Raw genomic sequence first — 14,140 nt, 5'->3', positions numbered from 1 at the left:
ATACAGCAATAGCTCCTAGAAATATCTTAGCTGTACAGCTGCTTCGGATGTAATTATCCTATTAAATGGCCAGATTACATCCTTCCTACTTGTAGGGTCAGTAGATTATCACTGAATGAATCTTAAGGTAATTCCTTTTCTATCTAAAGAATTAATTAATTTATTTGTGTTATCTGAACATAATTTTTGTAGTTCTTCATGTATTATAAAAAACGTAACTGCAACTCTCTTATATTAAAACAATAAAAAACTCTTCCTGTTAGCTGAGTTGTTTTTAAAGACCCTCCCTATGAACTTAAACATGTGGAACATATTCAGAGTAAAGGTTTTAAACACAGTTATTTACAACAAGTAGGTTCTTCATAAATTAAGTTGAGAAAAAACTAAAGTAGGGAAATTGTTATGGTTCTTCCCATTTGTTATGACTCTGAGTTTTCTGTTATCAGCTGTTTTTATTTTCCATGAAATTCAAGCATTCTTTAGTTGCTCTCTGTTGCCCCCTTGTGCTTGTTTTCTTTCCCCTTGGATTCCCTCTTGCCAGTTCCACCCACACCTGCTCCTTATTCAGCTCATTAGTCCATCCTTTGTTCTGTTCTTCTTAAATACTCCACCTCTGCATCACTCAGTGCTGGTTCCTTCTCAATGCTGTACTCATCTACTCAGCTCATCTCCCCGTGGCTCCTCAGGCTCGTTTTTCCCCCGATGTCTCCATGGTTTTTGGTTTGTTAAACATTTTAGTTAGTTTTCTGGAGAGAAGTTGCTTAGAGTTACAGAAGGCAGCTGCTTACCCCCTGGGCATTTATTTTTACATTATGCTTTTCGTTAGTGCGAGAACTTTCTTTTAGACATGTTGTTTAAAGCTGTGTGTCTAGACCAAACCCCAGTTGTCATATATATATAGTCTAACATTAACTCCACGACACTTCGAATACACAGAGGATTTACTGATCCAATCACACTGCTTTCAGTTTAAACCTTTGGAAAACTATTTATCGTTCCGGGGTCTGTGGTAGTCAATCCCCCTGAACTCTGGCATGATTACAGCCGGTTTAGCCAGACCGTGAAGAAGTCTGCTCTGTTAGTGTGTCCTTAGATTAATGTACCTAAATTAGTAAGAGAGGATGTGCAGGACATACGTGCTAAGAGGGAATCTGAAAATAAAGGACTTTGAAAATGTATGGTGAGACTAGAAGGAGTAGAAAAAAGGGGCAGGCGTACAACTACATTTCAGCACCATATTAGCAGTAACACTGTGAGATTTTATGGTTAATTTTTTCTCCTTCAGCGTAATAATGAGCTAATATGGCCACCAAGACAATCTGTTTGAACTAGGGTATTCACCAAAAAGTCAGTTGGTGAATGCCAAGAGTTGCCCACCCAGCAAGTGTGGGTTTGCTTGGCAATGTGGGTGAGGCATGAAAAACTGGTTTCTCATTAGGTAATCCTCTGGGTTTAGCAGAGCACGCACTGCAGTTAGCAATAAAAACTGGATTAAACCTACCTGATATGTAACCAAAACCAACGCTGCGGCAAGACATATTGTGAGTAATTTTCAGCCGCACTGACTCGTTTAAGATAGAATCGTGCGTACTATCCTACGTAGGACAATGATGACCACACGTTTTCACAGTCGGTTAGGGATTGCAGCTCAGACAGCAGAACTCATTAGGATAAATCAGACATGTATGGGTCAAGCAAAACTGGACAAGAGTTTGAAAAGGGATGATAATCTTTACATATAAAGCTTGATTTTGCATGATATAGGCCGTTTATTTATTTTTTACATTAAAAGAGGCATGATGGAGTTGTCTAATGGTACTGCCACCTGTGGTCAACATGCAGAACTGCAGCAATCTTCTGATAAATCCCATAACTCGCTCTCAAACTTGATAATTTTTTGTTTTTTTCCTTTTTCACCTAACCTGGAATCGCCATTGATGTCTGAATTTAGTTGGATGTGGTAGCTTCTGACTATCCTCAAAATACACTCTTAACGTGGGCGCACTTAAGATCACATTTGCAGAACATTGTGGGAACTTCTGACCTGAAAATACATTCAGGAAAATGGCTACAGGCTATAGATGCATTGGTGCTGAACTACTAATTTTTTTTTTGTCTGTTTTTTGTCATAATGGGTGAAATCAAAAGGACATTTTAAAGATATTTACAAAAAAAAGGTACATAATGTCTCTTTAACAAAATGGCAAATGAAATAGCTGGTTTATAATCAGTTAATATAACTATATGGCTAAGAAAACCTTTAGAAGCAACAATAACATTTAGTTTTTAGACACAGCATTTTCTATTTTGATATATATCTTATTTAATACATAATGTAAGATTCAAATATGGTTTGTGTTTTATACGCTTGGGTTTAGATGTAAATCATCTTAGAACCTGATTGAGACCAAATCAATATATTCTCCATCACTTTGCATTAGTCTGTACTTTTTTTTCCCAAACCTTTTTTGTTATTTCGATTTACTTTATTTTGATCTTAGAGTTTGTTTTTTCAATCAGCCTTTTCTATGTTTGCAGGTACCTAATCCCTTCACTGGATCGTTCCCATGCCGGGTTCTACCGCTGCATTGTGAGGAATCGGGTGGGAGCCCTTCTGCAGAGACGCACAGAAGTACAAGTAGCCTGTAAGTGCACACGCTGACTAATGGAACAAATGGAACAGCGCATAGATCTGGAGTAAGAGGAATGGTGCATATGCTTAATTGCATGCAGAGTACACAATATGCCCACATTCTCTTTGGCTGCCTTTGTATCAAGGACTGACTGGGGAGGGACAGATGCTGGTGGGGTGAAAGATCTACCTGCATTTCATTGGAAGCGTTATCAACCCAGACAGCTGTTCCACTCAGCATTCTCATTAGATTGATTTTGTTGCCATGGTTCTTTTTAACTTTGCTTCATTTTAATATGAGCGTAGCTTATTTCCGACTCCCTCTTTTGTCAACAACATCTGTTGTTTCTTTGCGGAAAGTGCCGCTCCCCTGCACCAAATTCCTGTAAATTTTTCCCCAGCCACTTTCAGGCCACTCAGATTCCTCCCGTCGTTAACAAGCTATTAGAGATGCACAGTGGAAGCGTCTGGAGAGCTGCCATGCTGTAACCACCCACAAACCTCTTAGGCTAACACCCCCCCCCCATACCCATTCTCCTGCCTGGGTACACAGAGTTGGCTGATTTTTTTCTTTTAGGTTGCCAGGAAATTTGATTCAATTTCCGGAGCAGTGTTTACCTGACAACGCAGTCAGCCAGGTGTGACAGGGAAAGAAGTGGGAAGGAGAAGGGATAAAGCAAACAGTACTGTTGACCCACATCTTTAGTGCTGGACAAACACAACATTAGTGTCAGCAACTCCCTCATTCTGCTTCTCTTCTTTCCTTAATGCATTTTGATTCCTCTATCACTGGCTCTTTGTGTTGCCACTTCCTTCCTCTGTTGACTTTGTTTTCTGACCACCACTGCTTTCTATTTATTTCTTGGCTTTCACCCCGCTGTCATTCACTCCCTCTGCACCCCTACACCTCTCCCATTTCCGTCATTCTTTTTTTTTCTGTTGCTGTTCTTTCTGTTGCCCAAACAGTGAAACATTTCGACAGAGATGAAAACAAAGGAGAATTTGGGAAACCTGCATAAAGAAATGCATTCGAAAGACAAGGGAGGGTCTGGAAGAAACAAAAAACAGAAAGTTCTTATTGAAGATTTCTTCACTGATGCATCACGACTGCATACGCAAAGACTGGGAAGGGGAAACACAGAGAGGTATTAGAGATGGGGAAGGAAGGGATGGGGGACATCCCATCACAAAAATGTAGATCAAAGTCAAGGGGATTTGCAGACTCCCCCAGATTTTCATTTAAGCTCAGCAGCGTGGCTACGGTGCAAAGCCAGATTACCTTTTTTTGTTATTCTCTTTGAAAAAGAGCGGGAGAGAGAAAAATAGGGTTTCTGTCAATACACAAGCACTCCAACATTGCAGGTTTGAAGTCCCTCACCTTGATCTCTGCACATTTCAGAGATAAATACATTCACACTTTTCCAAAACTTAATTGACTTTTTGATGTAATGGTTTGTTCATTTTGGATGAGTTTTCTATGCCAATCCCCCATTAAATTAAAGCGGTAAATATATGATTCCTTCTCCCTATGATTCCCTCCTGTTGACTGTATCAGGTTAGGGACAAATAAAGCCAGCATATTGGAGACAAATCTGTAAGAATTCAAAATGTGAGACAAACGATGGAAATAAAGCTGAGGGAAAGGTGCAAGCAAATCTGACTTAAAGGCAATTTAGCTTCCCCTTAATGTGCCTTTGTGACTCATTACATGTCGCCTCTGAAAAAGGCTTTTATGATTTGATGTGGAAACCATAGAAACAGCACCACTCTGTCCGTCAAAGTAACATTCCAGAGCTCAAAGCGGATGGCAGCAGTCCTGAGGTCACTAAAAGAAAAATGACATAGGCATTAATTTTGTTAACTCCATAGGTGTGGATTTTTAGCGTTCCTATGTTGGCTGTCATACCTATTGGCACTCTTTCACTTCGTGTTTGTGGTTTACTTGTCTTCCTCTAGTCATGGGCAGTTTTGAAGAAGGCGAGCGTGCTCAGTCCGTCTCTCAGGGAGAGGGCGCTGTCATTCCAGCTCCACGGATTCGGAGTTTCCCACAACCGCAAGTCACCTGGTTCAGAGACGGACGGAAGATTCCACCCAGCAGTCGCATGTAAGTCTTCTTTGTGCTTAAAGAGAATAGAATATTTATAGAGTTGGTTGAGTGCTGCCAATTAAAAAAAAAATGTGGTGATTTTATTTCTCCTTTTTTTTTATTGATCTAAATTTGAGATGGTAGTATAGATAGTCTTATTGGCCAAGGAAATGAAATAAAAGGGAAAGTTACTCAAAGATAAGAAATTATCTGTCCATAAAGCTGTCATGATTCAGAACAGAAAGACCCAGTATTTAGGCAAGACAGACAGAGAGATTATTCAAAATGTTTTTATGAAAACGACGGGCTACAAATCTGCAGTGGAAGTGGCTAGGGTGTCTGAGGCAAAAAACTTTGGAGAGTACAGTCCAAGCCCAGAGAACAAAGTATGATCTAGCCGGTGGGCTTCCAATTAGATGCGGCGGGAGCCGCCCAGAGTGTTCCAGATACTGCAGCCCCGGAGAACAAGCTGGAGTCCAAAGACAGGTCAGCAAACCGATCAGAATAGCAACAGGCAGGCTCAGAGGTCCAGGAATCCGAAGTCAGGTCAGGCAAACAGATCAGAATAGCAACAGGCAGGCTCAGAGGTCAAGGAATCCGAAGTCAGGTCAGGCAAACAGATCAGAATAGCAACAAGCAGGCTCAGAGGTCCAGGAATCCGAAGTCAGGTCAGGCAAACAGATCAGAACAAGAACAGGCAGGCTGAGAGTTCCAGGAGTCCAAGGACAGTTCAGGCAAACCTTTCAGATGGGAACAGGAAGGCTCAGAGGTTGAGAGCCAGAACAGGTCAGTGTCAGGTAATCAGAAACACTCCAGTAAGTTAAAATCCCTCTCAACACTAGCTAAAACGAGCAAGAACAATCTGAGGTTGATGACTGGATGCGAACACTTTAAATAGAGGTAGGAACAGGAGGATCAGATGAACAGTGATTAGAAACTGCTTAGAGTTATACAGGTGAATGGAATGAGTAATTAAGCCAGTCATCAGTGTCAAGATTATGACAGAAGCAAAATAATATCCTGTGACAAGATCTCTTCAATTTAGCTTATTGAGTAAAGTTAGAATCTTTAGAATTGCAGTGTGGACCCCAAAAAACATGGATGAAATAAAGAAAACCTACTTCTAGTGACATGTGGAAAATGAAATATCTAAAACCACCAAATGAATTGATCGAAAACTTTATTTATTTATTTTTTTTAAATACAGTGTAAAACGGTTATTGCTATGAAACACTTGAAGCAACACTATGTAACTTAGGAGATTGTAACAATTCAGCTGATTGCGGACCACTGTGGACCAGCAGATTGAATGTCATGGAGTTACTTGTAAAGACATCACCACATTCACCTGTCTGGATGAAATCCTGCATGAGAGAATCAAAAATATTTCAGATCAGGTAAAGGTCAGTTTGGCTGCCTAACTACAACTTTTAGATAATTAGCCCTGGTGTTTAAAGAACTCACACCGATGTTGAGTATTGTTCAATCACATGACCAATTCAGGAATAGATTCGACCCATTGAAGTTGCTTAGGCGCGATTTTAACAAGCAAAACCCTCTGAGAGCATAGATACAGAACAAGTCCTGTAGATTGACCTGAAAAATTATTGAACGTATCTCTAAACAACCCTATTGATACAGCCAAAGCTGCCTGGAGCAGTTTAATTCAAAGCATATTGGATAAAAATGTTAAATATTAGATGCAAAACTTGGTTTACAGATTTGCATCACTTCAGACTTAAAACACTTACCTTTTCCAATTCTGCACTATGTTATGTTGGTCAATGACTTCCAGTCTCAATAAAACCCAAAAAACAATTTTATTTTATTTTTTTTCATAATCAAGAGGTTTTACTTTAAAAAGCTCAAAGGGATAAATATGTTCATCACTCTTCTTGAGAGGAATCATGTTCTCTGCTTGTACTTGGATGTGGGCAGTAAAAAGTCTGTAATCTCTGTCTCATCACATCTGCATTTCTCTGCAGTGGGAGGTGACCTTGCTCTTAGTTAAAGCGAATCTTTCTTATCAACTCCTCTTCATCAGTAATCATACCCTGACCCTGAGTCTCACTGTGAGACAAGTGGACAGAGATTGTAAGCAATAGCTGGCTTGGGTAGATCTTGGAGAGTCTGGGTGCTACAGTTTGTCTGATTACACAATCTGGATAACTTTTATAAAACACCTTGAAAAGTGAAGAGTTTGGTGTGGCTGGACCCGTTTGGGTGCTGTTTATTTTGTTAGTCATGAAGAATGTTTCCTGATAAACATGTTTTTCTCGTATTGTATGATAAAAGGACTTCATAGAACTGTTATTCCCTTGCAGCATTTGTCCCTTTCATTTGACATGTACATTTATATGCAATCTTTCTGTTTTAATTGCAATTGCCCAAATTCTAGATATTGTGCATTTTATGGCTTTGTTTCTGTTGCAAATGTTATATCAACACCAAAAAAAAGTGTCCCATCATATGCATTCCTTGATTTTTAATTGTATTAATGGGAAGCCAAAGAAAGGTCATCTTTATATAGATAATTGTTGACAAAGTCTGATCAGTGTGTTTAATTTGAATTGGGCCAAAACGGTCACCTTCTATCATCTGATGAACAGGATTAGAATAATTTATACATCTGCAAGATAAGGGTAGTGCTGATGCCTTGCAGCAAAACGGTTCTGGGTTTGATTCCCGGCCCGGGGTCTTTCTGCAGGGAGTTTGCGTGTTCTATCTGTGGATGCGTAACCTGACTCCGCCAGATGGATTTGCTCCGCATATCCATCTGGAAACCTTCCGTTGAAGTAATTTTGGGAAGGGGCGAAAATACTGGTTAGCTGATTGGCCTATGTTGGTGATAGACGGGCCAAATGAACCAATCAGATCAACGAAGCATATGACGTACTAACAGAGCGACGACGAAAACACAACCACAAGCCAGTCAGGAGAAGAGCAAAAACATCTTTTCCTCTGAGAAAAGCCTCCAGAGCAGTGTTTTGCTCTTCTTTCAGTGAAGAAATACTGTGTAATTCCGATAAAACTTGCACGATAGCCGCGCTAACGCTAGTTTCATCGGCTGAAGCCACCATGTTCTTTAGACTGAACTGTCGCGCCTCTTGTTGCGTCACACCTCAACCCGCCTCAAAGCCAACGCTGATTGGACGCTCGTTTGGTGAACGGCTCCAAAATTTTCTTTAACGGAGAGTCTCCATACTGATCTGCGGGTGAAACCTTGAAAGCTCGCGAGATCAGGATGGTCTCACGAGGCTAGTGGATGCGTGGGTTCTCTCCGGGTACTCCGACTTCCTTCCACAGTCCAAAAACATGACTGTTAGATTAATTGGCTTAGGTTTGTGTTGACAGGTCATCTTGGCTGATGACCTGTCAAGGGTGTACCCAGCCTGTCACCCATACACTGCCATGGCCCTGACAAGGACTAAGCAGGAGATGATGGATGGAATGGATCTGCAAGATGTTGGAAACAAATTCATGAGTTTATTGTTTTGTAAAATTGATTACTGATAGGTTATTCTTGGGTCTACCTAAAAAGTTGATGAGACAGCCTAATTTGTTCCAGAATATTGCAGCCAGTGTCCTCCCCAAAACTTAGAAAGTCGACAACATAACCTCAATTCTATATTGGCTTCCCATATCTTTGAGATGGGGATTTGATTTAAGATTGGACTGGTGCTCCTCATGTCAAAGGAGCAGCTGTGAGAGCTAAGGCTTGTGAATGTGAGTGTTTTAATAGCCCCTGTTTTCACAGTGACCGTTTCCAGGTCTACTATTGGCTTAATGTGGAGCATTTTGAGAGTTTGTCGGGGAGTTAGACCAATTATACAAAGGATCAGTACACATCAGACACAAACAAAACTAGTTTCTCCTCTTTTTTTGCTCTCTCGTCTCCTGTCTGATTAAAACAATTTCTGTCAAAGTTCAGAATGGTTGAACTTTGACCTTTGCATGTGTGGTAGCCCCTGTTGTGTGCTAGCTTTGCTTGATGCAACAAGTTTGCATCTTTGTGTGGAGTTTTCTGTTGAAAACCCAAAACCTGTAAAATCTGAATGGCCCATTAGCCTGTAGATCACTGAATGGCTTAGTTCTTAAATACATTACAGACTTATTGTCAGGGTATCAGTAGCTAAGCTCCTGGAATACGGTACAAAACCAAGTTAAACATTTTTTATTTCCAACATGGTCATATGACATGTTTATCCGCAATTAGATTACTTACCTCATTGCTATTAATCTGTCACACAGCCACTGGAAAGAGAAGTATAGTTCAATCCAACTGCAGGCGACCAGGAGATCAGCATTTTACCACGCTTAGGTCTTCACTCTGGTCCTTATGGGAAATGCTGTCTTCATTTACGCAAAACAATACAGCTTTTGTCCACTAGCGGGAGCCAAAATCAACCAAAACTGAAAGCTCTTTAGTACTGCTTTAAACAGAAATTATATCCATCTATTCTAGTCTGTTGTCCAATGTTTCTTTATTTCGTTAGTGTGTCACTACAGTTTCCTTTTTTTCTAGTCTCATTATGTAAAGCACATTGAACTGTCTTTTTGGTAAAATGTGCTTTATAGATAAACTTCTCCTGACTTGCCTTTTCTTATATTACACTGGCTTTTTCTTCTGTCGGAAGATTCTGGACATTATTCCAAAGAAGCTTCGTCACAATTCTTGTCTATCAGCCAAATACCTTTGTTTAATACAGTTATTATTAGTTTTTTATTCCTAATTGCTTTTAAGTGCTGATAGTGTTTATTTTTTCTTTATTCCTTTTTGTATTGCTGATATGATACCTTAAACTCGTAATTGATTTCCTAATGTATCAAAAGTATTGATTGTTTCCTGTCCAGTTTAATGATGTTTATCATATTCTACATATTTTTCTTAAAGGATCACATTATTTGTATTTTTCAGATAAATTAAAGGTAAAATAAAAAAAGGTACTGTACTTTAAAAAATACTTTGACAGTTAAGAGGAAAAGTTTTGTTGTCATGACATTAAAGGTTCATAATATTAGTAAATTATCACTTATTTATTGCTCTCTTAGGAGCCTTTAAAGAAAAGGTTTTCTCAGTGAAACATATTTAAAGTTTGAATTTTCTTAAGAAATCCCGAGGGGAATGGTTTGGGAGAAATGAGTGACATGAAGGATCTTGTGAGGAGGAACCCAAGAAGGAGCTGAAATGGTGGAGATCTGAAGAGTTGTTATAAATACCTCCGATGAACCGAAATCAATGCATTAATCGACATTCTGACAGGTGTGGATCATTACAAACAGCTGATAGAGACAGAAATTATAAAAAAGAAAATGTATTTTAAATCTATTTTGTAAAAAAAAAAAAAAAAAAAAAAAAAAAAAAAAGTTATGACATAAAGTTAAAATGTAGTTTTTGTTCACTCTGGTTACATTTTCCATTTAGTCCGAAAGGGTGCTGTTTAGGGCCTAGTATTTCCCCTCGTTTAGCTGTCAATTTGTCCCTAATGGTAGAATTTGTCGCGTATTGGAAGGCTATACAACATTCACTGTTTGTGGCTTATTAGATTTTCAAATCTTTCTGGTCTTTCAGACGTTCCTGTATCACCCTCCTCCTGTGTATTTGTTAGCTTGCCTAATTTTTGCACTTATGGATGAGCTTAAAAAAAAAGCCCTTTATGCAACCTTCTCTCTTGCCATGCATTTTGGACCTTCCTCCCTTTCATCTGGAACCGTAACACCCACTGTGCGTTCTTAGCTGCTCTTCATCCTCACTTCCTACCCTGCAGCTCAGAAAATGCTAATACTAGACAGACACACATACACACACACACAAAAAGTCTGCCAAGGTCACAGTGTGCAAATGAGCACTGTTGATAACTGGCAGCCTTTCTTATTGAAAATCATTTAATTGAATTTGATTCATGCCAGTAGCGTTTACTCCATAGAGGCATCAAAGCCTTACCAGCAAGGAGGGGAAGTGGCAAAGGCTGAGGAAGCGCTGCAGAGATTAGCAGCAAATCACAAATTTTACCTTGATGAGGGCGCTGTCCAAAAACCAGTGCTCTCCATGATCGACTTGAGATACATGGTCTCTCTAATCATTGTCATACACATTGCTTTGTAAAACCAAATTGCTGTTAGACAGGGTTATGTAATGAAGCAAAGCTAAAGTGAAGAAAAGCATGAAAGGAGATGGGAATGAGGACGCTGGTAAAAAAGTTATGAAGGCTACAGAGGCCATTTTCACTGTCACACAGTGTCTCTCCTACTGTCTAACTTTTTGATTTCCCCCTATTCTTCCCTTTTCCTGCTACCCCTCCTCAGGTGTCATAACTTTAATTTGCAGGCTCTTCGGGGGTCCATCTCTCTGTGTGTTTCGTTGCTTGGACTAATCACACCTGAGCAAGAGAAGAAGGGAAACATAGCTGGATTCAAAGCGCATGTGACAGTCAGCTCCAGCCAGTCGAAACGCTAATAAATTTCATACTGATATTGGAACAGACCTAATTTTGTATCAGTCTTTTATTGTGCTTTTATTCCAAACTTATATTTTTATTTTTTTCTCTATTTAGGGGCTTTTATAAACAGGTTCCCTGAACTGAATCATGTTACAGAAAATTTATATTTTACCTTTAGTTGATTATTTTTTTCTTTTGCCAGATGGAAGGAGAGGAAGCCAAGATGTTTATGTAGCCATGACATTTATAAAAAAAAAAAAAAAAAAAAAATCATCCATCATCAGAAATGGGTGGTAACTATTCCATTAAATTTACTTGTAGAGTTTTACTGCACAATACTGTTTTTACCTCGATTTTAATAATGTTTTATTGAATTAAAGCTACTCTTACTTGAGTACAATTTCTGGCTACTCTATTTACTTTATTTACAACACAGATACGAGGGGGTGTACAGACATACATATTTTATCTCTCAAATACACCTTCTCCTCTCACACACATACTTTCTCTTCTCACACGCATAAAAGTAAAATTTAAACAAGTCCAGTAAGGAGCGGTACCAGAAAGGCTGACCCCATTTTCCAGACGCTCTAATAAAAATCTGTGTTGCGCTGATGCCATTTTTTGACCCCGATACCCAATAACTGGCTGTGTAGTATTGTCCGATACCATCTGTTTGAAATTGATGAGTGTGTATTTATGAAGAACTGCACACTACTTGGATGTAAAATAATTGCCATCATGGCTTTGTCAAGCTGCTGCCTACCTTTGTGAAGCAGGAAAAAGACTAAAACAAAGTGAATCCAGTAGAACTTTTTATTGCCTACCTGGAATGGGTGACAATAGTTAAAGAAAATTTTGGCTCTCAAATTGGTATCGGTGCCCTATTTGTCGGGACTCACCGATACCACCATTTTAGTGCACTATCGGGGCTTTGCCGAATACTGGTATCGGTATTGGTGCAACACTAATAAAAATCTGTTTCAAATACTGCACTGAGGTCCAATAATACCATCACTGTGGATCTTCCAAAATCTGAATTTAGGATTTCATTTCTTTGAACAACTGAATCAGGGCCGTCTCTGTAGTGTAGTTGGGTTGTAAAACCTGACTGGAAGACATTAAAGCAGCTAATAAATGTTAAGAAGGCATTTAACTGTTGAAACACATCTTTTTCAAAGATTTTACTGGTGAAGAGGAGGTTTAAGATGGGCCTGTAGTTCTGCAGGATTAATTTGTTCAAGCTTCTCTTTTTCAGCAATGATTTGATAGTTGCAGTTATTAAGGCCTGGGAGAAAACACTGAACATGAGGGACGTTTTTATGATTTGAATCAAATCAGACTCCAAAGAAAGTAAAACCTGTCTTTCATTAAGACAGCAGGAAGAGAAGCTTAGCTGCTGAACAATTCTTCATAACTTTTGCAATCTATTTGGCAGAATTGAATCATTTTAACAGTTTATTCCAACTGGTGACAGCATTTGTACTGGAGTTAATATTGATGTACAGACTCCTTCTAATACCTTGTATTTTCTTGCAAAGAACTGTGCAAAGTCCTGCAGGCCTTTTTATAGTGGAGGTATGTTGACCTGTTGGCTGTGGTGAATAAGGTGAGAGGTCTCTCTGCTTTACTCTACAGCTGAAGCTGTTTAAAGAGGCAGACTAGGAGGTGCATTGTACTTGTATCCTGGGGAAGAACGTATGGTTTTAAAGGTTGGGACATCATGGCCACAATTTTGAAATTTGTAGTCGTAAGGGATTTTGATTTTATAAGTGTTATATCAATTAAATTCAAAGATACTTTATCAATCACAAAGGGGAATTTAGTTTGTATTAGCCCTTCCAAGAAGACAAAAACACAGAAAAAGAGAAGACAGACATTATACATGGAGGCATCTGGTGTCCAAGGCCAGGAAAGACACTGCCCTAACATTGCTTTGTCTTAATTAAATCTAGACTTTTTTACCTGCTATAGTTTGTTCAGCATGTTGTGGTTGTTGTTATGGACTTCTTTTAATCTTAAAGGTATAAGATATGATGTCTGTAGCATTTCTGTACAATGGCTGAAATGTATTGTTACCAACAAGCTCCTAGTCAAATACACAGCACATGTAAAATCAAATGCTTACATCTTACATATGTGCACAACACACCAGCTGGGGCCTAGATGGTTAAAGAAAACCTACAGCAACTTAATGAATACCCCATATTTTGCTTCTGAGCTGTCAGACTCCCTCTGGCAGCGTCTCCTTGTGGCACCATGATTGCTCGCTCCCTGCCATGTGGCCCTTGCAGCTGCTGGTCTTGGCAAAAGTAAAGATTTTTTATTCTTTCTCTGACACTGCACCCATAAAATGCAGATTCCATTGCTATCCCCATGCTCTAGAACAGTATTCAATCTATTTATTTGTTTTTTCCATGTTCAGAAATGTGTCACTGTTGGTCCCATATCTCTGCTGATTATTAAGACTGCACCAATCCGTTCCACTTACACAGTAATGTCTTTGTTGTAGTGTGATGGGCAAACATGACACAAAGCGTGAAAATAATTATTTAGCACTAAATGTCATTATTCCTCCCTTATTGAAAAGAAATACATTTGGCAAAGTAATTTCTATTAAGCTGGTGTTATTTGCTGGGTTATTCTGGAGACTTAATGTGGTGTATAATCACAACATCCGTCAGTGCACACCAGTGACGTGCGGTGAGGTTCATAGCTGGTGAGGCACTGACGTCATCAGAATCAGATTTGCAAATAGATGCATAGATTGACAGCAGTTTACAGGTTATGTTTCACTTCTGCATCCTTACACATACAAACTGTAGCTCACAAAACACACATTTCCTTAAAAAACAAAACAAAATAAATGTTATTACTGTCTTACCTTTACTTATAAATGAATAGAAGTCCTCCTTATCTTCCTTCAGTTTTAAAAGTCTCTCTGTCTCAATGGAGATCACTGCCAGGGAAGAAAGCCTTCCT

General features: G+C 39.1%; 1 protein-coding gene across 1 annotated transcript in view; it reads left to right on the top strand.

Moving 5' to 3' along the window:
• Positions 1-11,184, top strand: part of LOC119792575 (protein sidekick-2-like) — a 451,999-nt gene extending 440,815 nt beyond the window's left edge. The window contains exons 3-5 of the mRNA XM_038299278.1: positions 2,539-2,645; positions 4,589-4,736; positions 11,047-11,184. Of these exons, the coding sequence (XP_038155206.1) occupies positions 2,539-2,645; positions 4,589-4,736; positions 11,047-11,092 (301 nt within the window). The 3' untranslated portion in view covers positions 11,093-11,184. The remainder of the gene's footprint in view (positions 1-2,538; positions 2,646-4,588; positions 4,737-11,046) is intronic.
• Positions 11,185-14,140: the final 2,956 nt, after the last annotated feature.

This window comes from Cyprinodon tularosa, unplaced genomic scaffold, assembly GCF_016077235.1.
Source record: "Cyprinodon tularosa strain WSP-4 unplaced genomic scaffold, ASM1607723v1 ctg422, whole genome shotgun sequence".
Classification (NCBI taxonomy): Eukaryota; Metazoa; Chordata; class Actinopteri; order Cyprinodontiformes; family Cyprinodontidae; genus Cyprinodon; species Cyprinodon tularosa.
Note: the sequence above shows the minus strand (reverse complement) of the source record. Positions and strands in the feature narration are given on the sequence as shown.